This window comes from Phaeodactylum tricornutum, chromosome 10 (genome assembly GCF_000150955.2).
Source record: "Phaeodactylum tricornutum CCAP 1055/1 chromosome 10, whole genome shotgun sequence".
Classification (NCBI taxonomy): Eukaryota; Bacillariophyta; class Bacillariophyceae; order Surirellales; family Neidiaceae; genus Phaeodactylum; species Phaeodactylum tricornutum.
This window is the reverse complement of record NC_011678.1, coordinates 622,346-649,576: the sequence shown is the minus strand read 5'-3', so window position 1 is coordinate 649,576 and position 27,231 is coordinate 622,346. Positions and strand designations below refer to the sequence as shown.

The 27,231-nt window shown below is 48.2% G+C and overlaps 11 protein-coding genes across 11 annotated transcripts; 5 read left to right on the top strand and 6 right to left on the bottom strand.

The window, feature by feature from the left end:
• Nucleotides 1–1,041: 1,041 nt before the first annotated feature.
• PHATRDRAFT_36517 (predicted protein) lies at nucleotides 1,042–1,554 on the top strand (the record flags this gene model as incomplete). The annotated part of the gene is made up of 1 exon (XM_002181008.1): nucleotides 1,042–1,554. One exon carries the CDS (start codon nucleotides 1,042–1,044, stop codon nucleotides 1,552–1,554), a length of 513 nt encoding a protein of 170 aa, XP_002181044.1.
• A 258-nt stretch (nucleotides 1,555–1,812) lies between these two features.
• On the bottom strand, nucleotides 1,813–3,363 carry PHATRDRAFT_46540 (predicted protein). Its single transcript, XM_002180839.1, has one exon. It carries the CDS (start codon nucleotides 3,276–3,278, stop codon nucleotides 1,890–1,892), a length of 1,389 nt encoding a protein of 462 aa, XP_002180875.1. The 5' UTR covers nucleotides 3,279–3,363; the 3' UTR covers nucleotides 1,813–1,889.
• A 316-nt stretch (nucleotides 3,364–3,679) lies between these two features.
• Nucleotides 3,680–4,921, top strand: PHATRDRAFT_46539 (predicted protein). Its single transcript, XM_002181007.1, has one exon. The coding sequence runs from the start codon at nucleotides 3,769–3,771 to the stop codon at nucleotides 4,888–4,890; it is 1,122 nt and encodes a 373-aa protein (XP_002181043.1). The 5' UTR covers nucleotides 3,680–3,768; the 3' UTR covers nucleotides 4,891–4,921.
• A 49-nt stretch (nucleotides 4,922–4,970) lies between these two features.
• PHATRDRAFT_36514 (predicted protein) lies at nucleotides 4,971–5,369 on the bottom strand (the record flags this gene model as incomplete). The annotated part of the gene is made up of 1 exon (XM_002180838.1): nucleotides 4,971–5,369. The coding sequence occupies one exon, from the start codon at nucleotides 5,367–5,369 to the stop codon at nucleotides 4,971–4,973; it is 399 nt and encodes a 132-aa protein (XP_002180874.1).
• Nucleotides 5,370–12,042: 6,673 nt separating this feature from the next.
• On the top strand, nucleotides 12,043–12,773 carry PHATRDRAFT_46537 (predicted protein). Its single transcript, XM_002181006.1, has one exon. It carries the CDS (start codon nucleotides 12,071–12,073, stop codon nucleotides 12,662–12,664), a length of 594 nt encoding a protein of 197 aa, XP_002181042.1. The 5' UTR covers nucleotides 12,043–12,070; the 3' UTR covers nucleotides 12,665–12,773.
• A 293-nt stretch (nucleotides 12,774–13,066) lies between these two features.
• Nucleotides 13,067–13,303, bottom strand: PHATRDRAFT_8058 (predicted protein; the record flags this gene model as incomplete). The annotated part of the gene is made up of 1 exon (XM_002180837.1): nucleotides 13,067–13,303. A coding segment is annotated over one exon (237 nt), but the record flags the coding sequence as incomplete, so codon positions are not given.
• An 84-nt stretch (nucleotides 13,304–13,387) lies between these two features.
• Nucleotides 13,388–14,218, bottom strand: PHATRDRAFT_13174 (l-ascorbate peroxidase; the record flags this gene model as incomplete). Its single annotated transcript, XM_002180836.1, has 1 exon — nucleotides 13,388–14,218. A coding segment is annotated over one exon (831 nt), but the record flags the coding sequence as incomplete, so codon positions are not given.
• Nucleotides 14,219–14,694: 476 nt separating this feature from the next.
• Nucleotides 14,695–16,209, bottom strand: PHATRDRAFT_46535 (predicted protein). Its single transcript, XM_002180835.1, has 2 exons — nucleotides 15,413–16,209; nucleotides 14,695–15,292 (listed from the first exon to the last, which is right to left on the bottom strand). The coding sequence occupies exons 1-2, from the start codon at nucleotides 16,039–16,041 to the stop codon at nucleotides 14,890–14,892; spliced, it is 1,032 nt and encodes a 343-aa protein (XP_002180871.1). The 5' UTR covers nucleotides 16,042–16,209; the 3' UTR covers nucleotides 14,695–14,889.
• Nucleotides 16,210–16,855: 646 nt separating this feature from the next.
• On the bottom strand, nucleotides 16,856–21,251 carry PHATRDRAFT_20872 (predicted protein; the record flags this gene model as incomplete). Its single annotated transcript, XM_002180834.1, has 3 exons — nucleotides 19,701–21,251; nucleotides 17,740–19,568; nucleotides 16,856–17,643 (listed from the first exon to the last, which is right to left on the bottom strand). The coding sequence occupies exons 1-3, from the start codon at nucleotides 21,035–21,037 to the stop codon at nucleotides 16,856–16,858; spliced, it is 3,954 nt and encodes a 1,317-aa protein (XP_002180870.1). The 5' UTR covers nucleotides 21,038–21,251.
• A 1,107-nt stretch (nucleotides 21,252–22,358) lies between these two features.
• On the top strand, nucleotides 22,359–23,150 carry PHATRDRAFT_36508 (predicted protein; the record flags this gene model as incomplete). Its single annotated transcript, XM_002181005.1, has 1 exon — nucleotides 22,359–23,150. The coding sequence occupies one exon, from the start codon at nucleotides 22,359–22,361 to the stop codon at nucleotides 23,148–23,150; it is 792 nt and encodes a 263-aa protein (XP_002181041.1).
• A 1,031-nt stretch (nucleotides 23,151–24,181) lies between these two features.
• Nucleotides 24,182–25,108, top strand: PHATRDRAFT_13125 (predicted protein; the record flags this gene model as incomplete). Its single annotated transcript, XM_002181004.1, has 1 exon — nucleotides 24,182–25,108. A coding segment is annotated over one exon (927 nt), but the record flags the coding sequence as incomplete, so codon positions are not given.
• Nucleotides 25,109–27,231: the final 2,123 nt, after the last annotated feature.

The following is a 27,231-nucleotide window of genomic DNA, read 5'->3' as shown; positions in this document are numbered from 1 at the left end:
ATGAGTCGGTCATACTTCGTAGTGTATCATTCCAACGGGCAGCAAACATGAAGGAAGCGCGGGGTTCTGCTCGGGTACCCTCCACTGTCGTTAGCTGAATGCTACCAGCACACGAGGGTTACACGATTAAATTCTGTCGCTGTTTTTTGACAAGAGATAGCATGAAAGATTGACTTTTGTCTGTGAAAACCATAGATACGGACGCAATAGGCATTCTCCACCCTTATTCCCCTATTTGGGAGGACTTCATGTTTTCTTTGCTCCGCCTGGACCATGGGAAAATGACTCGCTTACATTAAGCATTCCATTCTCTACGGAAGCACTGTCTTGAGCCCCTTTTTGAGCTAAAAATTTCCGCCTGTTAGGAGATGAAAGCTCACAGCGTTCCAATCAAGTTGTAACCTCATGGCCAGAAACCAGCCGACTGTTGCCCACATTCAAGGAATTCAGAATGCAAAGTAAACAATCGATGCATAAATCAGAAAGTATCTTGCAAATTCAGACACTCGTCTCCGTTACTTTGGTTTCCTCCAAATTTTCACGTAGGAAACATGTTGTCCCGGATCATTTTTATTTAGAGTTATTTCACAAACGTATCACTTTTATTAGATAAATGGGCAATTTTTCTAGCCATCGATTGCTCTTGTTGGTCCGAACGACTGTCTTTGTCAAGTAGAGCTGCGTTTAAAGATAACATACTTCAAAAATTATATCTCACGGTTAATCAATCCGATGCCGTCTCATTCTTTATTTTCGAGGGGTTATGTGTCAGGTACCGTGTTGGCGTCGGCCGATGCTGCTCGGGAAGCCCTCATCCCGTACCAGTAACGACTCGAACAAGGCAAGCCCTCGTTTTTAATACGACCGAAACACCACGCTTCGTTTTTCTTCCTGTCAATTCACAACCGCCCAACATAGGCAGCGATTGTCGGACATCACAATACATTTTCCAGCTAGAACACTTTGACTCTCTACGACTTCTTCGTCGGTTGCTGTTGGTAGTCTGCGGAAAGAGTAGCGCTTGCAACAAAGAAAGTCACAATGACAACTAGTACGCAAGAAGGAACCCACAGTATAGGACCGAACGACCCGACAACGGAGGTTCCGGAGGATTTCATTTGCCCGCTTACATTGTCATTGATGCAAGATCCTGTCATCAGCAAATATGGACATTCGTTTGAACGAGAATCGATTCTGGAGTATCTGGGACGCGGTAGCGATATCTGTCCCTGTACCCGGCAACCTTTGCGCATGCGAGATGTCATTACCAACCACAAGCTTCGCTCTAAGATTCGCCGGTGGCAAATTGAAAACGAAGAAGACATTACCGTCATCATGACTCCCAATACCAATACACGTATTTATGGTTACATTTCCATGCCGGAAAAGGATCATGAGGAAACGGAACGGACCGAAGATGACGAAGAATTTGTTTCCGACAATATGAGAGAGTCGCTGGAACCTGCCAATCGCCGACGAGGCGCTGGCAGTCGCAGCTTGCTGCGAGGACTTTTTCGCTCCCGCCCCGCAAGGAGTCCGACGACATCTATCTGATTCTTACCGAAACAATGTTGTTGCCTTGGCTTAGTGCTGGGAGATGACTCCAGCGCTCTGCTTCCGTGCAAGCCAAAACTCCAGCAAATAGAAGACGTGCTTTGATTCCATGATAGAGCAGATAGAGCATAAGGCTTTTGTAAACAAATAGTACAAATTTTGTCTCCAAGTGGGTAGATCTGTGCATTCTGTTGATGACACACGGCCGTTATGACCTAACCACCAGAATAATAAATTCGTGCTCTCCCTGACCTAACTGAAAGGTGGATGCCGTTTACGTACTGGTAAATTACTAACTGCAAAAAAGCAAAATATTTTAAAGCATGTCTTGTCGGTCAAACCTTTTCTTGCTTTATTTGGAAAAACTTTTTTTGGGCCGTGGCGGCGTCCGAGTAGTATGTAAAAAGGGTATACGCATTGTGAGAGAAGACCGCAAGCGCCGCGATGGCATCTACCACGCCCGTCCCCCGGAATCCGTAATTGTGCAACTCGTACACAAACAGGGATTCTAGCACCAGAACCAGTAAACCGTAAAAGTACTCGTTCAGGATACGTTGCATCTTGATCTGGTACGATGCCGACGGCAATTTGGAGTCGGCTGTCATACGCATACCAATTTCGACAAAGGTTATGTTGAGAGTGAGTAGAGCGCGTTCGAAAAAGTTTTGCGCCTCCAGCGCGGTAATACTGATAGCCACAAAATTAAGTAGACCGAGCAAGGGCATGATGTTGCGATCGTAGTAGCTAGAATCGCGCAAAACTTTGAGCTTGACCTCTAAGCAGGTATCGCGGTCGATATTTCCGCCCGGACCGTGATCAAGTGGTTCAAAGGCAAACGATAACCCGTCATTCTTGTTATAGCTAAACTCGGGAATAGACACCTGGTCTACAACGAGACCGTAGGGAACGCGGACGGAGCCTTGACTATCGTCAGCCGTGGCTAGACTGAGTTTCCAGATCCGCCGATCCCATTGCGATCCCGGTTGTCGGTGCGCAAGGACAGCCATACGCAAAGAGATCTCGTGCTCATCGTGGGGAAAGTCGTCCACACGCCAGTGTTCCTGAATGAGGGTGGCCCGGTACATGCAGGTCCAGCGCATCAACCGTGTGTCTTCCTGCAGTAAGGATACTTCGGGACTACCGATGGTATCAAAGGTTACCACGTTGAGAATGGAAACGGGTGGTACTTCTACCGTCTGGGACGGTACATCCTTGAGCTCCTTGACAAAGGCCTTTTGTCTACCGTGCATTTGCCAGGCTGGGCGTCGGCTAAGAGTCGATGCCGAAGTTTCGTCGTCATGGACCTGTTCCTCTTCGTCGACTTCGTCCAAGGCATTCCAGTATATTGTTACACGAAAGGTGATGGGAACCCTTCCTTCCACCATGTCAATTTTTCCGACGTACCAAACGATGACCTGGAAACGAATGGTATTGGTGGCTTCGGTTATTGTCGGTCTTTCCGTAGGATTTTGGCTGCTTCTATTGTTGGTGGATTCGTACTCGAGAATGGAAGGAATAGAGCTTCCGGATCGCTGCAGCAGTGGAGCCGTATCTGATGAATAGGATGCGTTGCGACTTATCCCACCCATGGAAGGAGTGACAGTGCCACTATTGATACCGCGATTCCGATGCTGACTGAGATTGCGGTCCATAATCATCGTCTGACAGTGTTCCATGGTCCCGGATCTTTCGCTGGGTTTCCCGAATTGCATTGGACTCGCCATGGCGTTGATCCCGTAGATCCTTTGGGAGTACGGGATACCAAAGGGAGGATGCCCGCATTAGCTGTGGGGTCCGATTCTCCGTTCACTGTAATCTAGATTGGCGGAAACGAGCAAAACTTCGGGAAGGAGAATTCAAACCGTGGAAAAGAGACACGGCAGGAGACGCGAAGCCTTCTGTTCACAGTCATAATCACAGTCAGCACGTCGTCGCTCGCTTTTGGATGTACAAAGGAGTCTTGGCAATAATTTCTTACCATGAGTAATACGTCATTTCGTCCAACGAAAAGATCTCCTCATTCATCGTGTCTGCACCGAAGGTCGAGAACGTCGTAGAACAACTTCCATTCGGTTCCAACCCACAAGCCAACATGCCCCTGACACTGCCACTGCCACTGCGTCAACGCGAGTGTGGAAAGACCCAAAGCGAGCGTTTACTGGTACCAGCTCTCGTTCTCATTGTCTCTGGCTCGTTCATGCGGTAAGCTTTGCAATGGCAATGTTGTGGCAGATTCTGAGTTGGCTCTTGGGATCGGTCGACAAGTCCATTGGGCTCGTCCGATGGATGCTTCCTCAACGTGCTCGTCCCAAGTTCTTTGCGGACGGATGGGGCAAATACGAGCTAGCTTTCGGGGCGCAGGACGAAATGCTCAGCATGCTCAAATCCAGCGACAAACGGAACCGCTTTCGAACCGAGCTGGAGAACGGGAGTATTCAATGGAGTCAACCAGTCGTCAAGAGTTCTGTTTCGGTTACCTCCGGAGCATTTCCGAGTCCGGTGGCGCACTTACTTCCCGACAAAGCCAAGATCTGCCGATTTTATTACGTCCAACCAATTATCGAGGAGAAACGCAAAACAGTCACCATCATCATGCTGCCAGGAACCGGCGAGGCGGGCAAAGGGGATCGGTTGAAGATGGCCACTCAATTGGCCGACGAATGTGGTTGGTCTTCGATTATTGTCACCGCTCCCTATTATGCCGCTCGCAAGCCGGACAATCAGACCGCATTCTTTGTACGAACCGTCGAGGACCTCCTGCTGCAAAGCGTCGCCATCATGCAAGAGGCCGCCATCCTCGCGAGTTACTTTTTGCACCGCTCGGAGCAACAGCGGGTTTGTATCACCGGATTTTCGTGGGGCGCAGCCATGGCCTCCGGTGCAGCGGCCGTTGCTCTCACAACTGCCCACAAGGACGCCGGTCGACGCCTCGCCTGTGTCCCTTACGTGGGGTGTTCGTCGCCGTCCATTTTGGTGAGCGGCGTCCTGGAATCCAGTATCGACTGGACTGCTCTGCAACAAAAACCCAACGAACCGCACGGGGAAACACACGCACAAGCACTTGAGGTTTTGGGTCGGTTTCATCTGTCGCCACTGAACGATGCTGTCCAAAGCCAGAACAAATCTATTGCGGCTCTGCATATTGTCAATATGCAACACGATTATTTTATTCCCCAACGATTCAGTCGGGAGTTTACTGCCGAACTTGGGCGTATGACATCCGATACCAGCAATAGGGCCGCTCAAGTTTTACCCGGAGGCCACGTTGTCGCGATGCTTGTTCGGCCTTGGTACCAAAAGCGAGCCATTGTTGACGCCGTGCATGCGCTTTTCTAGTACTAAATTTAAGATCCACTCATTTTCCTTACACAAATGATGGGCTTGTGATTCCACTGTAAACATCTGCTTATATGTATCTACACATGCTCAAAGTTAGGACCTAATAAACGTCCTCGAACTCCGCGCTGAAGGTCCTTATGTGGGTTCGATTCCGTGTCACAGGTAAACACCAAATCTTCGTCCATGTCTCCCAGTCGTAGCGTCAACAGGGGCTTGCCCAAATGGTGCGCCTCGGCTCGGGCTCGATGGTAGTGGTCCGACCCATCGATGTAGAAAACGGCCTGGGTTACGTCTTCCAAGTTTTTAGGTTTGGAAATGACTAGCTCGTTCCAAACAGAGACTTCGGAATGCTCGTAAAGGATTGTTTTCATGGCGTTCATCATTTGATTCCACTGCTGCTTTTCCCAATAGCATTCGCCCAGGTACACCAGCCAGTTCGCTACCGTCAGACTGGGTCGGGCCGTGTCGTCGCTCATTGTACATACCGGATGTCTCAAAATATCGTTCATGTATTCAACATTCGTGGCCGAGATACTTTTGTATGCCAAAGGTACGCGACCGTCAACAATTAGGTCGCAAATGCCGTCGCGACGGGTAGTCACAATAGTGATATTGTCGCGGTTGTCCCAAGGACCGGTATCTAGAAATTCGCCACAGTCAATATCGGTCCATGGCGTGTCCTTGCCGAAAGCCTCGTTTTTATACTTGGTCAGTTGATACCGTTCCGCAATCTGGAGGACACGCGAAGATCCCAGGGAGCCAAATGTGGGATCGTACGTCGGGGGGCCACATCCTTTCCGATCACGTCTGTCGTGAAATGACCGTCAGTCATGTGTCCGTACTTCGGACTGATAAAGGAACAAACGGACGAACGTCTAACTGACGTTGGGTGGAAAATATATGTATTCATGTGATGAGAATTATCTGTTTAGGAAAGCAAGACTATGTGCGATGAAGCAAGCGAAGTTCAAATATGATTAATTGGAACAAGAGCAAATGTTGGCGAGAATGAGCGGTTGAAATGAGCGAAGTCAATCGTGTGAAAAACACATTAGAAAATAGGTTTAAACCCCACAATAAGAACAAGAGTTTGGAAGGAAGTTGACTAACTGTTATCCTACGTAGAGTGAGCAGAGAGGGTCGAGATTTCAACACGTTTGATCAAACGGTTCGTTGATCTTGACATTGGTCAAACATGAGCACTGTCGACGCGGAGTCGAAGTGGGAAGGTGAGTCCATCCGAGTTTTCCCATTCACCGGAAAGGACAAGAAGTTGTGGCGAGCCTGGAGTCGGAAGACATTGGCTGTCGGAAAAGGGAAGAAATGGGAGAAGGCATTGACGCAAGATTTGAATATTGAAGAACTTCAGAACAAAGAAGAAGAATTGAGCCAGGACGAAAGAAAGTCGCTGGCGATGAATGACGCAGCGTGGAATTACCTCGTGTGGGCGTGCCAAGACAGGGCATTTAACATTGTTGACAAAGTGAAGGACAATGTGGCATTCAAAGCCTGGCAGATGTTGAAGAAGAAATACGAACCGAAGGAGGTTGATGCGTATGTTCAGCTGCAGGAAGAATTTCAGGAATGCAAGATGGAGTCAGATAAAGATGACCCGACGGTTTTTATCGAAGAGCTCGAAGTTATCAACGGATATATGGGAGCCATTCAAGATAAGTATGAGAAGGATGATGTGGAAATCATTTCCCATATCTTCTCAAAGTTGCCCGCGTCGTACTCGGAGTTCATAACGAGTCAGAAAACGAAAGGCATTAAGAATACCTCGGTCGAAGACATTAAAGATGGCCTCGAGGAGTATTGGAAAAGAACCATCAAGACGTCGACGAAAACGACAGCAACTGAAGAGAAAGCCCTATCGGTTTCTGATGGCAAACCGAAAGGAAAGGGTGGAGGTCGCTTCAAAGGCACATGCAATTATTGCGGTAAGCCTGGACACAAAGCGATTGACTGTTTCAAAAGAAAGAAAGAACAGGGCGAAAACGGTGGAAACGGAAACGGAAGTGCCAAGAACAACGGCAAAAATAAGTCAGAAGTCACTTGTTTTCGATGCAAGAAGAAAGGGCATAAGTCATACGAGTGCCCAGACAAAGATCCAGTCACTGGTTTGTTTGTTGGAGGAATAGAGGATCCCAGTGAAGAACTTGGTTGGAAGTTCACAGGCATTGCTGCCAAATATTGCGAACTTGCCGAAAACTGTGTGGAAAAGGATTTCAAAAGTGAAGACGGAATTTCGGAAACGGTTGATGAAATGAAAGTCGAGACAATTTTCAATGGATTGACAGTTTCTTCCGAAAATGGAGCGGCGGCAGACAAAGACACTTATGATGAGGCAATGAGTGTGTCAGCTCGGCCGAATGTCACTAACAATGACAACATTTCATTGGTGGATAGTGGAGCATCGGGACATACCTTCAAAAATGCGCAAGGAATGTATAACATCAAGAGTCCAATAATCAAGAATGTCATTGTTGGCAATGGTGTTAATTGCAAGATCGAGAAGTCGGGGTCGATAAGCTTTCAGGATTCAGAAACGAAAACAATAATAGAAGCGACGGAAATTCATCATGTTCCAAATATGACGAAAAATTTGTTGAGCTTAAGTCGACTGATTGATGACGGATGGAACCCGCAATTTACAAAAGAAGCGCTGTTTCTGGAACGAGTACAGAATGGACAGCAGAAACGAATCAAGTGTCCGCGCTACTCCGATGGAATGTACTATCTGGAGGCAAAACGTGTCAATCCGCAGGATGTCAATATTGCGGAAACGGAGCGGGGAGGACAGAAAGTTAGTGAAACAACTTGGCGTGACGTAACCGCGGAAATTGACGATAAGGGCAATACCAAAGGACAGAAACACGTGAAAATTAAATCAATGGACATTAATGAGGCACATGATAAATTGGGACACAAAGGAGAGGTGTTGTTAAAGAAGACGCTGAAGCATCACTCGATTAAAGTCACTGGTGAACTACAAAGTTGCGAGGGTTGCTGCCTTGCGAAAGCAAAACAGAAATCGGTTTCGAAAACGACAAATATCAGAGCCAAGAGCCCAGGAGAGCGCTTATTTGTGGACATGTCAGGTCCTTTTACTGCTACAATTCTCGGAAGCAGATACCAAATTCAAGTAGTTGATGATGCAACGCGGAAAGGATTTATTGGTTTTGTTAAGAAACGCAGCGATTTGTCTCAATGGTTAGAAGAGAACGTACTTTCCAAGTTGGAAGGTATGCAAAAGCAGACAAAGTATCTCCGAGCCGACAACGCTGGAGAAAACAAGAACCCTTTGGAAAAATTATGTGATAAGAAAGGCATGACTTTGGAATTGACTGCCCCGGACACACCCCAGCAGAACGGAGTAGTTGAGCGACGAATTGCAGTGCTTCAGCAGAGAGCCAATGCAATGATGATGGCGGCGGATTTAACGCCGGAAGCGCGCGCCCTATTATGGGCAGAAGCTTTAAACACGGCAAACGATTTGGAAAATATTTCATTGAACACGATGTCGGACAAGTCCCCGGACAAATTGTTTTCCAATGAACTGACCAAACTTATGGATCGTCTCGTGGAATTTGGACGGATTGGATACGCTACGATACGCCGAAAATTTAAAGGAAAATGGAAAGAAAAAAGCCTACGCGTAATTATGGTGGGCTACGCGAAAAATCACTCGGCAGACACCTATCGGTTGTACAATCCGCAAAACAAAAGCATTATTGAATCTCGAGATGTTGTATGGTCGGATTGGAAGCGGCCAGATCCGAAACGAACTCTCAGTATTTTTGTGAAGGACCCAGATACTTTGAAAGAACCTGTCGGAATCGACGACAAAGAATTCGTCAGTGAAGTCAAAATGCCAGAAATCCCGCAAGTAAACATACCTGAAGATGCAGCACCCGATACTGCAGCAGGGAGGAATGTTGGAGATGCAGCAGTTCCGGTTGTGCAAGAGTCGGACGAAGAAAGAGCGGCAAAAATTGCGAGTCGTTTGGAACGCGAAATGAGAAAGCTAGATGTTAGCTGGAATCCGACAGCGAAAGAAGCAATGGAGAAACCGACAGTGGTTGAACAAAACAACAGATCAAAGCAGGTTCATTTTGTGTTCAATACGGAGTTGAGCAGTGATCATGGTGAACCGAAAGAGCTTTTGAGTGAAGCACTTGTTGGACCAGAAAAGGAAAAGTGGTTACCTTCGGCTGTGAACGAAATTATGAACTTTATTAGCCGCGGAAGTTGGAAGAAAGTACCGCGTTCGCAAGCAAGAAAATCTGGAAAGACAATTTTGCCAACAAAATGGGTATTTAAGAAGAAAGACGAGCAGGACGGAACGACCCGCTATAAGAGCAGAATTGTGACAAAGGGATTTATGCAGATACCAGGAGTCGATTATTCAGAGTCATTTTCACCGGTTGCAAACGATACATCGGTACGAATCGGAATCGCAAAAACTCTCGCGAACAATGATTGGGTGATCGAAGTGATTGATATTGAAGCGGCTTTTCTGGAAGGTCAATTAGATCGAGACACATATATTGAGTGGCCAGAAGGGATGGTGAAACTAGGGTTTATTACTGCCGATGAATCAGAAAGAGCCTGTATTCAATTAACGAAATCTATGTACGGGAATGTGGATGCAGCAAGACGTTTCTACATCGAGTATAAGAAACATCTCACTGGTGTACCGATGGGTATGGAATCAAGTGAAGTGGACCCGTGTGTTTTCTATCGGAAGCGCGGCAACAAGGTTTGTTTGGTCGCGATGACGCATGTCGATGATACGATATTATTTGGGCCAAAACAAGAAATTGAGTGGTTCAAGGTTGGTGTCAAGAAAAGGTTTAATTATTCAGATCTCGGAAAGCTGAAGAAGCACCTTGGCGTCTGGTACGAATGGAAAGAGAACAATTCGGAAGAGAGACACCTGATTGGGAGTATGCCAAAACTAGTCAAAGAAATCATCGAGAGTTTCGAAAGACATGTTGGACGAGAAGCAAAGGAATACAGTACACCTGGTACACCTGGAATTTCACTGTTGAAAAACACGTCAGAAATCGTGGACGCAGAAAAGTATAGATCGATTGTCGGAAAATACATGTACTTGGTAACAAAGATTTTCCCGGAAGGATCGAACACAGCACGAGAATTAACGAAGCATTTCTCAAATCCAGGATTTGAACACTGGAAGGAATTGGAGAGAGTTGTGGGGTATTTGAAGAAATACGAAAATGATGTGAAATTGATTTATCGAAAACCGAGAGAGATGCGAGCTGTTGCAAATGTTGATAGCAAATACGCAACGAATAAGGATGATCGTCGAAGCGTTTCGGGAGCATTTTTTACGGTCGGTGGAACATTGACGAATTGGATGTCGAAAACGCAAGCATTGGTTGCGTTGAGCAGTTGCGAAGCGGAGTATGTTGCTGTCGCACTAGCTACACAAGAGTTACTATTCATGCAGATGTTAATGACAGAGCTCGGAGAATGCGAATATCCAGGGATTATATTGGAAGATAATACCGGAGCAATATTTTTGGTCAAGAATCAACAAGTGGGTCAGAGAACAAAGCACATTGATGTGCGTTACCATTTTATTCGCGAGCATTACGAGAATGGGGAGATTGACATCACCCATACGCGATCGGAGAACAACGAGGCAGATATTGGAACCAAGAACACGACGGAGAATTTGCATCAGAAGCATGCGAGCAATATTCGGAATGGTACAATGTATGTTCGAGAAAATTGGAATGAGATGATGAAGGAAATTCATGTCCGAAGCCCGGAGGGAGGATGTCGTGAAATGACCGTCAGTCATGTGTCCGTACTTCGGACTGATAAAGGAACAAACGGACGAACGTCTAACTGACGTTGGGTGGAAAATATATGTATTCATGTGATGAGAATTATCTGTTTAGGAAAGCAAGACTATGTGCGATGAAGCAAGCAAAGTTCAAATATGATTAATTGGAACAAGAGCAAATGTTGGCGAGAATGAGCGGTTGAAATGAGCGAAGTCAATCGTGTGAAAAACACATTAGAAAATAGGTTTAAACCCCACAATAAGAACAAGAGTTTGGAAGGAAGTTGACTAACTGTTATCCTACGTAGAGTGAGCAGAGAGGGTCGAGATTTCAACACACGTCCATCCGATCCAGCGTCTACTGGGTATAGACAGTTGATTTCAGTCACTGCTGGATCCAAAATGATGCCGAACGTGGTATCCGGCAACTGCGGGGCATGGATGACCCGGTACCCCGTCTCCCGCGACTGAATCCAGGACGCGGCCAAGTGATTTTGGTCCCCCGTCGGAGCACACGGACGCCAACTTTGTATGTTGAGACACATGCTCAGCAGCAGACCATTTCTAGAAAGGTAGCGGTTCAAACTAAGTTCTTCGGGGTCAAAGGGCTGGAACGTGTGATATCTTTCGGTCAAGTGTGCGGCAGTTTGCGTACAATTCATTGTAAACGGTGGTCCTCGGGAGAAACTAGTTGGGGTCGTCACACTGCCGACAGCGTTCTGGTGGAACACTGTACGAGAGTGTCCGTAGGGGAATGAAAGTAAGAGCTAGTGAACAAAAATGAAAGGCAAATGGTTTGTTTGGTACGGCATGTTCGTCGACGCCCACTGTTGACCATCAGGACTACTTCCGAATCGCAGACTGCGTCCATTCTTTCTGTTGGTGTAGAAATGGGCCAAGGCATAAACAGATGCAAATTTGGGGAAATTCTAAATGTGAGTAGAGTCCTTTTTTTTTTAAATCAACGACATTGGAATGTTGTCGTTTTCTGTCGTCCAACTATACATACCGTTGTCGATAGCGACACAGAAATCGTCTCCGCTTTGGACAGGGAATACCGGTACGTGTCACGTTCGCCAGTCGAGGTCGTGGGAGTCGCTCCCGCATGTTCGCAATGGACCACGATGGTATTCTCACGAAGGAAAGTAGGTAGGCACCTGTTTTCCGTTTGGACGGTCGAGTGATCAACGGGAACCGATCACAAAACCAAACAAAAACACGACAGGAAGCGAACCGAACGAATCACAGTCAATTCACGAACATCTGGAGTACCAACCTAGCATGAGAAAAAAGATGAGTCGGCGGGTTCAGGATAATAGTCACCCACCGAGCTTTCTCTGTCCATTGACGTACGAAATCATGAACGACCCCGTCGTGGATTTGTGCGCACATTCGTTCGAACGCAGCGCGATTGTGGATTGGATTGAAGAAAAGGGCAACGCGTGTTGTCCCATATCCCGGAAAGCGCTCTCTGTAAGCGACCTGGTGACCAACCATGTGCTTGCCGAACGTATCGAAAAGTGGCAATGGCGGAGGGAAATGACACGGACGGAGCAGTGGAAGCAACTCGACGGACAACTTGCCGGAACGCCTTCCATTCCGAGACAAAACACTCCCGACAGCGCGGATGAAGCTGAAAATTTGCGAGCAGGTAGTATGCAGGATGTGGAGCTCGGAAGAACGAGTTTCGGCCGAGGACGAGGGAGGTTTGGTACCAAACAGCCTTACCAACCAATACCATCACGATTCATGCTACTTCCCCAGGAGATCGCTTCACTCGACCGTCAACGGTCCAAAGACGAGGAAGCGAAGATGCTACGACGAAAGAGTTGGCAGAAACTAATATGTATCTCCTTGACGATAACGACGTTGCTCGTCTTTGCTGGTCTCGCCATTGCCAAGGGCCTATTGAAGGCGCGAGAGGACACGGAATTAATGGATGATGAAGTGTAGTGTCGTCAAAAACCCAAAACGCTGATTGCAGCTATCGATTCCCCGTACAGATTTTGAACGCCAGTTTGCTCCACTTTTTGATACAATTGTGAGGTTAATAGCGTTGTTTGTTTGAATTAACACTTTGGAGTACGAAGTATGCTGTTTCAAGATTCGCTATTCCAATGTATGGGCTGCCCTCCGGAACCGGTAAACATTGCGTAGAGATAGTTTGCAAAGTACATGGCTACATTTTCAAATACGCTGCCCAAGGCAGAAAAAGCTTCTACAGACTGTGAACAAATATTCTCTGTTACTGCGTTACGCTCAAAACCTCCGAACTATCTGGAGCGCAATGCGCAAAACACTGCTGTATTAAGCCAGCATCTTGACAACGGCATCTTTACCATTGGCCGCCGCCAAGTCGGTAGCCGACTTTCCTTCCTTGTTTCGGATTGTCTTGTCCGCTCCAGCCTTGAGCAAAGCTTCTACCACGGCATCGTGGCCAAACTTGGCGGCATCGTGGAGGGGAGTGTCCCCGTCCGCATCGACCGCGTTGACGTCACCCTTGAGACCGATCAAGTACTCCATGACATTCGAGTGTCCAAAAAAGGCCGCCTTGTGCATGGCGGTACGCTCTGAATGGGCTTCCTTCGCGTTCACATCGACACCTTCACTAGCGGCTTCCATGCGCTCAACGGAGCCGTGCATAGCGAGATCGCGGAACTCCTTGTTGGAGTCGTGTTGGGGAGCCTGACGCTCAGCATTGGGCTGACAGTGCGCGGGGCATCCCTTGGAGATCAAAGCAGCAAAAGCTTCGGCAAAATCAGCAAAGAAGGCTTGCTCGTCTTCGGCGTACTTTTTGACAAAAGGCAAAAACGCTTCGTCCTGAATGAGTGCCATATCGGTGGGCAACATCATGAGTTTTCCGGAAGGATCCTGGTACTGCAAGGGACCTTCCCACTCGCGAGGCTTCCAATCGATCTCGAGCAGATTCTTAAAGTACTCATTGTCGAACTTGAGGGGGTTCGTGGTCCAGGGTCCGTCGAAACCAGAGCGCAAACGGTGGCACGATCCGAGGGTGTGCGCTCCGGACAGGGCAACGATCTCCTTATCACCAAAGCCCATACGATAAAAGACATCTCGCAGGTGCTCAGCGCCTTGCGTCGCGTCCGGTAGACGTCCGTTGGCCGGACACTTGTTGTTGTCCGCATCGTCGGTCCGTCCGTAGTTGAACGGAATGTCCGGTCCTCCCGTTAGCTTGATCGCTTGCGTTCCCGCCATGGTCCAGAGATCGGCGTAGGACATGTCCGGGAACTTTTCCTTGACGGGTTTGATAATGTCCTGCATGAGAGCGAGACCCGCATTGGCACCGTCGGAAAGCTCCGGGGCGTAACGCATGCGGGCACCGTCGCTGCCACCACTGGCATCGCTCTGGTCAAAGGTGCCCGACGCGTGCCACGCGAGACGAACCGTGAAGGGACAGACGTTCACCTTCTTGTTCACAATAGCCCGGGAGACTTCGGCGCGTGCCGCATTGTCGTAGAACTCGTCAGCGTAGTGAGCGTTCGCCATGGTCAAGAAAGAACGCAAGGATCGGAATGTCAGGCTTTTAAAACACGCTGCGTCACAAATAATGGAATGGAGAAGCGGATCTTACGGCAAAAGCGCGGAGAATCTATGGGCCCAACAGGTCATGTTGCTTTCTTCGGGGAAGCCGCGGACCCGGACATATCAGGTGGAAGAACAAGGTTGAGTTCCCGGTACGGTGGGTATAGAGGCACAGAAAAAACCATAATGCGGCCACGTGAAGAGAAAATAACCCTAGTCTCTTTGCTCCGTCTAGGGTTTACGAGGTCCGTTTTTCCCGGACGCTAGAGACACCCCCGCTCTGTGCTCGAGACGCTCGCTCTAACTGTAAACAACAAATGCGCAACCAGAAAGGCAGGGCAGGGGTCCATTTGCTAGAGCTCTACTACGTCCACTTTCCGTACGGGATCGAGTGTAGACCATCAAGTTACAAAATACTAACATAGAGAAAGTTCAAAAGGTTCCCCTTGTACAACAAATCACCTATTCTTTTAAGGTACATTGCCGTTTTGGTGGTAGTATTGATTGCATAGGTCGTGTAGAGATGATCATCGAGTTCGTTGTTGTTGATATAGTGAAAAAGCAAAAATACAAAATACACAAGAGTTGTGTGCAATGTAGGCATCGCTCGCTCCCTAAAGACAAGTATGTATTGTCTAAGATTCAGACTCGAGAAAGAGAGATTGAACCGTTATCTTGGGATCGCCCATGTCGAGTCCATCGTGCGGGTGGTGTTCAATAACTGCGTAATGGTGATCGCTGGAGCCAGGGACCAGCTTTTGCTGTAGGTGCAATCCCGACGAGAGGTCTTCCCCAAATTCCGGAAACATGGGAACCAAAGAAGACTCGGGCAAATGCTGCATGCCCACACCCCCCAATAGCCATTCCAAAGGATCCTCTACGATTTCGTCCTCGTCGAAAGCACCAAGATACAGGCTGTTGGAGTCCTTAGCCCAGGTGGTGTCCATACCTTGCATGTCCAAGTCGGCAATTCCCACCGGCGAGATTGTGCTCAAGTTGTCGACCGAGGATACCGATGAATGGCTCACGATACTGGCACTGTAGTGAAGCAATAAGGAAAATCAAGCATGAGAGGATATTCTTTCGGTGACACCGTTGGGGTACGGTCCCGCGGCCATAGGCGTACGTATACGTATCAGTACCGCACACAAGACTTACAGTTCCAGCGGCGCGCTCATCGGAAGGTTCGACATCGAAACTGAAGTATTACGCTGTACCAAGGCGGCAGACTTTCGTGTCTTACCCTTTTTGCGGGACGGCAAGTTTGTCGGTAAGGATTTGCGCTTCGTCGTTACCGAGTTGGAGACGTTTTCAGCGGTACCGGTTCCACTAGGACGTGCCGTAGAATCCTCCTTGTGTGACGATCGGTCCATCTTCTGAAAGTACTTCTGCGCATGAGTACGAACCTGCACCACCGTCCGCGACCCAATCATGGTTGCAATGAGCTTCCATTGTTTCCCGTGTTTTGCTAGACCTTCCAGGAAGACTTGATGCTCCTCGTCCAGCCATCGTCCCGTGTTTTCACGCTCCTTCTTGGAGGTCTTGATCGAACTAGGAACTCGAGTAATGGGACCCGTCGCTGCCCTTGGAGCCGTATCTAGGCTTGTCGGGGTTACGGTTCCGCTCGCTGCCAGAGGAGCAAGGTTGTGTTCCGGAAGGAGCAATCTCGGTGGTGGAAGAGGGTTCGGGAGATCGGACGAAAGCGACGGTTCCTCGTTCATCATGCTGGTGATGTCGGCCTCATCGAGCAACAAATGGGTGGAATCGTTCAGATTTTCGTGAAACATGGTGACAAAGATTGAAGAGGGAGACAAGATAATCGATGACGGTGATTTGGAAACAATTGTCGAACACGTTAGTTTTGTAGTGGGAGTTCGCACAAGACTTGAGTGCCGTCGAGCAGTTGCGACAAGCGTACGAAAGGGGAGCTCCTTGTGTTCGCGACAAGCAAGCGGGCACAAAGTGTGTGTGTGCACCAACATCAGGAGGCACTTTTTCGTGGTCGTCCAGATGGCCGAAAGACGTCCCGGAATTTACATTGCTTTCGAGTATTGCTAAACATTTAGCATTCGACAATACGACGACGTATACTAGGTCAATGAACAAGCCTCTAGTGGAACAGATGAAGCAGATGGCACAGAGATTCAATATTAGCTTCATTACCGCTTCAATGGCGGATCAGAAAAAAAGACACAATTTGCTGCCATCCACCGCTTTGAATTTAACGTTTTGCAATTTCCTCACAACGATTTTAGGGTGTAGAATTCAATTGTCGATAAATGAAAAGCATGTGAAATACTTTTGATTGGCTAGTAATCACACCCTTTTCAGAAAGACTTCGGCATCAACTCCGCGGTTGTTCGTTCTGACTGCTTCCATCTGCGTCAGCAATAGCGTCCTCATTCTTTCCTATTCTTTCTATAGAATATGGAATCTTGTCACTCCTAATTTTTGTTGCAGAGTAAAACCTTCCGCTACCTCATTTTCTCGAGAGGGTACTTTCTGTTAGTCTTTTCAATCCTATTACACCTCCTTGGTAGCCTAAATATATCTATTAATGTAAGGCGTCTTTCTTCAGTCCAGTACGATTTACTGTGACCTCTACTGATGCTCTCCGGACTTGGCGTGTCGTACAATTTCCGAAAAGGTGGAATTCTCGTCCTTGAGAAGCTCTTGAGGAGGGGCAAACTCCTCCACATATCCATCCTTCATGACCAGAATCTTGTCGCTGTCCATAATAGTATTGATGCGATGAGCAATAGTGAGAATGGTGCACTGATTAAAGGCTTCCCGCAGCGTTCTTTGGATCTCACGATCCGTCTCGTAGTCCACGCTCGAAGTGGCTTCATCCAAGAGCAAAATACGGCATTGCTTCAACAAAGCACGACCAAGGACCAGCATCTGGCGCATTCCGGCCGATAAATTCTCTCCGTATTCAGCGATACTAGCATTCAGCATACCCGGCATATTTTCGACCGACTCTTTCATTCCGCATCGGGACAAGGCATCCCAAATTTGTTTGTCGGAGTATTCGTCGAACGGATCAATGTTGCTACGAACGGTACCGGAAAACAAAACAGGGTTTTGTGGAATAATACCAAGCTTGGAGCGGAGATCTTTCAGGCCGATGCGAAGCACGTCAACTCCATCGATTGAAAGAGGAGCTTGGTAATCTCCCTCTTCTAAGGAAGGTTCCACCAAACGCAACAGAGTCAACAGGAGTGAGCTCTTGCCACTCCCCGTACGTCCTACGACTCCAATCCTTTCTCCACCATGAATGGTCACGTTTAGTCCCTTCAAGACCAGCGGTGTTTCCGCTCGATACCGCATTCGAAGATTCTTCAACGTAATTTCTCCCTTGTCGGGCCACTTAAACGCAGCACGATCCGCTTTTCCACCAGATTTTGAAGTGGCATAAACAGCGGGATTCGACAAAGAGTGCTCGGTAGACGAGGAGGTAGCGTCTTCCAATTCGTCCGAAGTACGCGGGGCTTCTTGCGGAATGTTCTCCGTGTAATATAGCACACGTTCACACGCATTCATGGCGGCTTCGAGCTGCGCAAACGAGCGTACGCACCAGTTTAGTAAACTGGTTAAAGAGATAGCAAAGGAAAGAGACAAACCGGCCAACGAAGCAAAATTGCTATCGCTGTCTTGACCGGAAACAGAATCAGAAATAGCAACGTTGGAGGAGAATACCGCTGCAAGCCCTGCAATCGTTGCACCGATCAATTCAAGACGAACTGACAACCATCGGTCAGCCGTCTTATTGCTATAGTAAGCACGAGTATTGTAGTCAACTTTGCCTTCAAAATCTTCCATGAAGCGAATGGACTGTCCATAGGCTCGAATGGTGGAAAGCCCACCGAGGGTTTCAGAGAAATGAGCGTATACAGGAGAGCGCGAAATACTTTCCAAGCGCTTGGTCTCACGAGAGACGTTCCGAAAGTAATTAAGCACACGAAAATAGACAAGTCCCAGTGGTAGAATAGCAACTCCGAACCAGGGCGTCACAAACATGATTGTTCCCAGAGAAACGACGACAGTAAGTGACGTGAAAAGGAAAAAATCGAAATAGTCGCTCAACTCAACATCGATCGAATACATGTCCTTCGAGAATCGAGAAAGAATCCGACCCACAGGTGTAGTATCAAAAAAACTTTGGGGTGCTTGGAGAACGGACTCCAGCAAGTCTTTGTGAAACTTTTCCGCGGCACGAACGCCGAACCGAGCGAGGAGGAAAGCTCGCATGTAGGTGAACAGTCCGAGAGTAACTGCAAGCATAGCGTACATACTAAGGTAAAACACCTGTGAGTTCCTTTCGTACTCAGAATCGCTCGTCCAAAAAGACACCCAGGATGTGCTGGCCAAACCGTTAGCTGCGGAGAGAACAAATCCAAAATACACGCAGAAGAACTTGAAATAACCACCCCCGGCTAGTACGTATTTCTTGTATACCTCCCATGACACTGCCCCAATATTCCGCTCTTCCTTTGTCACGAGACCAGCATCGCTTTTCTTCTCTTTCTTTCTGTTGACGGAGGGATCTTTTGCGGCGGATGCCGTTCTCGCAACAGTTGCCACCTTAGAATTCTCCTCCTGTTCATGGTTTTGTGACTGTTCGGAAGACTTCAACTCGTTCAAAAGTCGCCTCACTTCTCCACCTTCGGCAGCATTCAGGTCGTCAAACGTTCCCTGTTCGATGACCTTTCGCTTCCCAAGAGCAACAACTGAGTCGCAATACCGAAGAAATTGGAGTTGATTTGTGACGAAGAGTCGAGTTTTTTCCTTCATTAGATCAACAATGCACTCCTCAAACAACTGGCGTCCCACTTCAGGATCGAGAGCGGACAAGGGATCGTCCAGCACTACAAGGTCGGCATCCGAATATGCCGCACGAGCAACTGAAACGCGCTGCTTTTGACCACCAGACAGATTAATGCCTCGCTCTCCAATTTCGGTCATGTCACCGTTGTCAAGCATATCCAGGTCATGTGAGAGCTGGCAAGCTTTCAGCACTTTATCATATTTTTCTTGATCAAATGGCATACCAAACAGAATGTTGTCACGCAGTGTCGCATTCAGTATCCAGGCTGACTGCGATGCATATGCAATTTTCCCCTTAACTTGAACTTCTCCGCTCTGTAATAGAGTTTCACCTAAAATTGCAGAGCAAAGTGTGCTTTTGCCGCTACCGACACGGCCGACAACCGCACAGAGCTCTCCCGGGGCCACTCGGAGAGAAACGCTCTCAAGAATGGCCTTTGGAAAGCGTTTGGTTGGGGTTTCCGCTTCGTCCATTGAACTCACTTCACTTTTTGTAGTTACGGAATGATTGTCGTCATCGCTAGCGTCAATTGGCACATTGGGATCACTCCAGTAAATGTTCACATCTTTGACAGCAATTTCGCCACCGCCTTCTGCTTTTTTGTCGTCACGGAAGTACAGACCTCCGTCTTTCAAATCGTCTTTTCCAATCTCTTGCATTTGCAAAAAGATTTCAACACGGCGAGCGCTAACGTTAGCTTGTGCAAGCTGTGCCAACGCCAAAGGATAAAAGAGCAAAGGAAATCGCAACTGATCGAACGCCACTAAAGCAGCAAATAGGGTTGATGCGGAAATAGTGGAGCCAGTCTTGGCGGCCGCGAAAACAATGAACGATGCGACCGCCACAATTCCCGGCAAGGCACCCATGTATGCCCGCGAAAAACCGCGCAAGTACGCGACACCCTTCAGATTATCCAATTCTTCGTTCCGGGCTTTACCAATTTCGCGTTGAAAGGACTCCTCCCAAGTATACATCTTCACACATTGAATGCCTTGTAAAGCTTCGTTGGTCGTCTTGATGCGAGAATCCGTGTGCTTGACCATAGTACGATTCAAAGCAAACAATCGCTTCATGATGATTCCTTGTACCGGGCCAGCAAACATCATGATTGCTAGACCCGCAAAACACGGCCATCCAATTAGCGTATACAGGATAGTAATGTATCCACAAATTTGCAGCACACCATCCCACAAAACGTGAATTTGAGGTACAAACATTTCAATCTTGGTGGCATCGACTTGCATTAAATTGATAAGCTCGCCCAATGTAGTGCCTTGGCGCTCGGCGTTTGCTAGACGTAGAGCCTTATTATAAACAGCCGCGGAAACAGCAACTCGAGCCTGGTAGCCAGCTCGGTATACCTTATGAAAGTATACGTTTTCCGTAATGGCTTTCGCTGCCATCGCGGCAAACAAAATAGCCGATAGCCAGTAGCCACGGTACTTGTCTTCCCACGAAGCATCTTCGGGAATTCTTCCAGCCTGCGTGTCCTCTATAAATGCGAGGATCTCGTTGAGAAGTAGGGGGAAGCTGAATTGCAAAGCCGTGTTTAGAACTTTGATGAGACCAGCAAATAGAAATCGCCTACCGATTACCGCAAAAATGGCGTGGCGAACACGGGTTGTGGAATAGCTACCATCCACAGCATCCGCCAAACCCGCACCAATTACCGTGGGCGCTTCCGACGCGCTGTGTCTTTTTTGCTCGCTTTGCATGTGCTCTTCTTCCTTGTTCCAGGCATTGGCAAACGCCGGTCCAATGCGTTTACCGTAGTCAATCGTAGGGAGAGGGAGCAAGTCTTCGTGTTCCAGAGCTTTGCCTTGCTTGCTCAACACCGAAGCTCTTTGAAAGAGACCGCGAGCCCAAAAGAAGAAGAGATGGGAAGGTAGCGACGCTTCCTCTTCGGGGATGCGTTTGCGTTCCGAAGAGGCATCTTTTCGCGCTGATTCTTCCATGGTCGTTGTGTTGTTCCCAGCTGTATATAGCGACACCAAGGGAATTGACTTGATGATAAAGTAAGCTCCTTTTAGAGTACTAACGTTGATTCTTCAGTCCCACGATGCTTCCTCGTAGAATACTAAAGAACGGAGGGGAAATGGAAATCGGTGGACGGCTTTGGTGTTCGAAGCTGTGTATGTTATTGGGTGGCTCGGCCGTACGAGGCTTCGATGTCGCACTGACTGAGAGGATCAAAAACCTCGCACTAATCACAGTAACTGTCAGTGACCATGTAATCGGATTTGATGAACAACTTCGAACGACTTGGAATGCCCGTCGTCTAATATTTACAGTCAAGTTCCCCTCACCTACGTACGCTCAAAGACATTTTAATCGCGTTTGATTGGCTCATATTGTGAGAGTATATCTGTAGATAAAATGTCCAAACGGTTTCTGTCAATTTCCTGTAAAGCAGCAAAACAAGAATGGAGCGAGACAAATCGCTATTCTACCGCTCCACTTACAGTGACTCACTGTTAAATCAATCTAGTCACGAAAGAAAAGTCAATTCAAAAGCGCCTGGCAAGAATACGTCCTGTATCTTTATTTACTGTTATTGACTGTGAACAATCAGCATTTTGACAGGGGCGGATTGGCCTGTCCGATTGTCCGATGACAGTGAAAAGACGTGGATGTTTCGAAACGAAAGGCCAGGGTCAGGCACGGTACAATGGGCAGATTCCGTTTTTCGATGTGAGACTGCTCTATGCTGTATAACATACTTCATAGCAATTCAAATGAGTCGTAAATTTTATATTGAACTTATGTAGAACAAATGTGTGTCCTACACTCGTGCGAACAGTGTTGATGATAGAAGTGTAAGTAAGCATTTGAACGGATACAGAATTACCTTGCTGTGACAAAAACTCTCTTTTGAATTTTTTCAACGTAATAAAAGATTGTGTTCGGGATGCACCCTTTAACGTTCTCTCATTTGAAGACTTGGCATACATTCGGGCAAATATCGCGATTTCAAGGTTACGTTACAAACTCACTTCCAGTCTTGGAGCCTCACAATCCACTCCTTCCCGTTGCATTCAGTTAATGCAGCTGATAGCTGACCTGAAAAAGATTTGATCAAACAAATTGTCGGGGTATAATCAAGACTTTGCTGATAAACTCGCTAGGATGGCCATGCCAAACAAGCTCAAGCCAAGAATGTTTCATACCTTCGTGCTGGCTGCCATCACGTTATTCGTGAGTTGGTGGTGTAGTATTTTACGGCTACATCATCCCTACATAAACGAATCCAAACTCTACCAGAAACCATACTTGCCGATGTCCCAGTCCCAGTTCGTTTTCCTGGACGAACAGGAACGTTTGTTTTGCGAGCCAGTTCGTGATGGCTCGTTCCGCCTCGACCTCATACATATTCCTAAAACGGCCGGCTCCGCAACAGAATGCTTGGCTGCGCAGCATAACGTTTCGTGGGGAGCTTGCCACTGGTTTCGTTCCATCGACGGTTGTCACGTCACGTCCTGCCCGCCACATCCCCCTCGAAAGGCTTACAGCCCGGATTTTAAAATCCCATATTGGCATTTACCGATCCCTTATTATCAATATGAATCGAAAAAAATGAAAGAATCAAATTTGTTAAAGTGGTTTGACAATTCGGCCTTATTTACTGTTGTCCGAAACCCATACGAACGAGTCTTAAGTGAATGGAAATACAGGACGAAATCCCCCGACATGAAGGACGACTCGTCTATGATGAATGCATTTGTACTGAAGCACTTAAATATGATGGAAGCTGGACGTGCAACTAATGGATCGTTGCCGTCCCTGGAATATTTTGTTCATGATGGACACTTTATTCCTCAGGTAGACTACGTCCGAAACATCACCAACAGCCTTGATGAGCCAATCCAAGTATATATCATCCGACAGGAAACCTGGTTTCAAGGCCTCTCGTGCTTGTTGTCGCGGTTTGGTCTGAGCTGGACACTACAGTCGAAAAAGGTTAACAAAGGCGGTGGGTCGCTAAGCGTAGCCAATTTCACCACTGAGACACGTGACCTGATTGGCCGTGTTTACGCTGAGGACTTTGAGTTCTTTGGCTACTCGCTCTGATTGTCTATGCCGCCCTTTGCTGAACAAGCATAAATTTGAGAGGATGTAACCCTTCTTGACTGGAAGTCAAGACTGCTTTGAATTTGAAAAATGCTAGTAGTCTTTCTAACTGTCAGCATCAAATGTGAATAAATTCTAGGAACCAGGCAACAGGCAAACTATGTTGACAGGAAGACATCAGAAAATAAGTAGTATGCTTCCGATTTTCAGGGCTCATGAAGCCTTTCCATGTTACTGTGACAATATAAATCTATAGCTTTCGAATGTATTTATTTGTTCCCCTCAAAAGGATTCCTATTTGGATTTACAGTCACTGATTATTAAAAAGTCACATCCAATTTATGTCTATTCGAAGGTTGTGTCTCACATTTAGATAGGAAATCCAATGGTAATCCATCTGACAAGACCGGACCCTATGACAGCAGGATAGCTTTTAGAGAGGGCAAGGGTCATCAATCTATTGTAATGTAAATCGAGTCCAACGGGAATATCTTTCGACTTCCTACGGCCCCGTAGCCAAACCTGCTCCACCATCACAGTCAATATCTGCTGACTCTTTCCTAATTGCTACTCCAATCTATACACGAACGACAACCAATATCGAACTACCGTAGTAGCATTGCATCCAAGTCATGTACAGGAAGGGCCCCTTATGGGTGTGTCTCCTCATAGCCCAGTCGGTCGCTTTTCAACAGCGACAGCGAACGATGGCACCAAAACAACGCTCCTCGCGGACCTTGTTATCGTCCACAACCGAAGACAATATTAATCGTCCAGAGCTACCAGATTACGGCAAGACGTCGGTGGAAGTGGACAAGATCCGCCTCGAAAAAGCCAAAAGCTGGCGTCGGAAGGACTTATTCGGTGACTCGCTCGTTCAACAAACCTTGACGGAACTCGCCGACGACGAGGATTTTCAGAATACTGCAAAACGCTACGCCGAGCTCGGAGCGGCACAAGTTACGAAAGAAGAAAGGGCAAACCGCAGACGCGCATTGGATGATCTCGGGATTCCTTCTTTCCGAACCTTTCTTGACGAAAATGTTCCGGGTCCCGGTCTGCGACGGAGCACCACCAAGATTCTACAAATCAATATTGGTCTCTACTGTAACCAAGCATGTGGACATTGTCACGTGGAGAGCTCGCCCTTGCGCCAGGAAATGATGACGGCAGAAACGGCTGCCCAGTGTCTCCGGTTGTTAGAACACTCGCCCTCCGTGACTACTCTGGACATTACGGGAGGGGCGCCGGAGCTCAACGCACACTTTCGGTACCTGGTCCGAATGGCCCGGTCCCTTCGACCCGATCTAGAAATCATTGATCGGTGCAATCTGACCGTCTTGCAGGAACCGGGACAGGAAGATCTGGTCGAATTTCTGAAAGAAAACGGTGTGCGCGTGATAGCCTCCTTGCCGTGCTATTCCGAAACGAATGTCGATCAACAACGGGGAAGTGGAGTATTTGAACGATCCATTGCTGCTTTGTTGGCGCTGAACGAGGCGGGGTACGCCGTTCCGGGATCGGGGTTGCATTTGGATTTGGTGTACAATCCGCTCGGAGCCTTTTTGCCTCCGGAACAGACCAAATTGGAAGCGCAGTACAAATCGCAGCTGGCCGACAATTTCGGTATTTTGTTTGACGCCTTGTTCACCATGACGAACATGCCGATTAAGCGTTTTGCGGATTTCTTGCACCGCCGTGGGGAGCTCCAGGACTACATGGAATTACTGGTGCGCAACTTCAACGCGGGAACGATAGAATCTGTCATGTGTGTGAATACCGTATCCGTCCGTTGGGATGGCAAGGTGTTCGACTGCGATTTCAATCAGCAATTGGGTTACGGTATGGGTAAGGATTTGACCGTGTTTGATGTGGAATCGTTGGAGGAGTTGCAAAAGCATGAGATTCGGACGGACAATCATTGTTTTGGATGTACGGCCGGTATGGGATCGAGCTGACAAGGGACCACGGCGTAATTACGCCGTGGACACCCTTGACGCCCCGGTGAGAGACAACGATGGAAAGATGTGCGTGGAGAAAGCAAAGACTCGAATGACTTGCTTTGATACGACACCCACGCCGAGAGACGTGGGTGAAGTGGTCGAAGCAACGAAAGAGTGCTTTTAAAGAAACGAGCAACTCCTACGTTGTGTACATAAAAAAATTACGTTGTTTACATAGAAAGAAAATGATGAAGGGAGCAAACAGTAGCAGTACAGTAGGTTTACTGGATTTCCTATTATTCCATCTTCCTCACAGTCCGCAAATTTTTGCCCGTCCTGGGGAATAATGGGAGGTAGTCGCTTTCCTCATCTTTTTCCTCTCACTCTAGTAGCTCTTTGGACTGAGAGAGTCGTGTATTTCTCCTTCGTCCTTTTGCCTGGTCTAGTCTGTACGTCGGTCTCCCATCCCAACCAGCCAGCCGGGTTTTTCGGAGGGCCGTTCTGATTGCCGATCTTCCAAAACTACGATATATATAGAGCCTAACATAAGAAGCATAGTGGACAACTCCCAACCGTTCCGTTTCGCAAATACCAAAGCGGGTTCCTATCACGAATGAACGAACGGCTCTTCCCGGGCCGACCGTGACGCCCCGGACCGAGCCAGCCGTGCCATGCAACGGGTACGCGCCCTAACTGCAACACGACCAATGGACCTTAGCCCCGCACTGCGGCGGATCCATTTAGAGGAGAGCCGCCGCCGCCGCCTCACGCGCATGTGTATGTACCAGCGAGGTCCCGCGGATCGTGAAGGAAACAGAGTCCTTTGCATCCGTGTGTTGCGAGATTCGTTTCAGTTGGTGGTGGTGGTGTGTGTGTGTGTGTGCGTTCTCTCTTTCTTTCTCTTTGTGTGTGTGTGTGAGAGTTATTGACATTGATAGGTACACGCACCTTCGTTGCGAATTCCTCCAGTGACGCAAGGTCAACGGCTGCGCCAAACCACAGCGACAACGACAGTGCTCGTGGTACTGCTATTGCTACTACTACCTACTACTACTACGGCTAGCATACGAACGGTCCACCGATCCTTCTCGCCTACTGGACTAGCAAGGCGCGGAATCTTCTTCTCCATCCCTTCCCCCAGCACGGATCGAGCAAAGACGCGAGAAACAAGTTTCCTTGCGACACCCACTCCTCCTCTTTGTCGTTCACAGTCCTTTCCTTTCGAGAAAAATCATGGTGGAAGCGTCCACGAGTGTCAATCGCTCGCGATCCCAGACGAAGAAAGGATGGAAAGCAACTCCTGCCTTGACGCCCCCTTTGTCTCCCTCCACGGCTGCCGTCCGGGCATCAACGTCGTCGGGAACGAGTACGGAGGAGCCGTCCCGGACGACCCTCACGGCGACGAACAGCGGCCCCCCGCGATTCCCGACCCACACCAATGCTCGCCTCTTGCCACCGACCACATCCCCAACCTCTGTGGCCAGGACACTCGCTTTGGCGCAACAGGAACAGGTTCTCTTCGAACAACGCTTGTGCGACGATCCCGGCGGAATCGCGGTGCGCAAAATCAATCACAGCGGTAAAGCCAATCTGCGGTACGTCAAATGCGTGGCCGTGGAAGAACTGATGGACGCTAAATCCAATAAATCCGTCGCGTCCAAGAGTGTCGGGAGTGTGGGACAGCACCGACCCGATGCACTATCCGATTCGGGACTTTCGAATCCGTCCCGCAAAGCACTGGTGTGGGGGAAAAAGAAGCACGCGGCGGTCAGTCTCGATCAGTTCGTTGCCGTTGTCAAGGGCAAGACTACCGAACGCACCCGTCGGAATCCGTCACCCGCCGTGCGTTTGCTTACTCTGATCACGAAACCGGGACAACCGTCGCTCGACATGGAAGCGCCTACTAAACTGGATCGGGATAAGTTCGCGCGCGCCTTTTCGAGGTTTTTGCAAGTGCCGTTGGAAGGAGACGATGATCCTCCATCCATACAGTCGATATCCGACAATGTCACACCCGTAACCAAGATGTCACTGACCACCAACGAAAAAACAAACTCCCCGCATCCGCCGTCGACGCCCAGCCCCGCCTCCCCCCTTAGTCCCACCGTACAAGTGGGGAAACACCGACCACTCCACCA

Coding starts and splice junctions, on each gene's coding strand:
- PHATRDRAFT_46540 (XM_002180839.1), bottom strand. CDS start 3,278: ATGGCGAGTCCAATGCAATTCGGGAAACCCAGCGAAAGATCCGGGACC.
- PHATRDRAFT_46537 (XM_002181006.1), top strand. CDS start 12,071: ATGAACGACCCCGTCGTGGATTTGTGCGCACATTCGTTCGAACGCAGC.
- PHATRDRAFT_46539 (XM_002181007.1), top strand. CDS start 3,769: ATGGCAATGTTGTGGCAGATTCTGAGTTGGCTCTTGGGATCGGTCGAC.
- PHATRDRAFT_46535 (XM_002180835.1), bottom strand. CDS start 16,041: ATGTTTCACGAAAATCTGAACGATTCCACCCATTTGTTGCTCGATGAG. Junction 15,293..15,412: donor ATGAGCGCGCCGCTGGAACT/GTAAGTCTTGTG, acceptor GCTTCACTACAG/TGCCAGTATCGTGAGCCATT.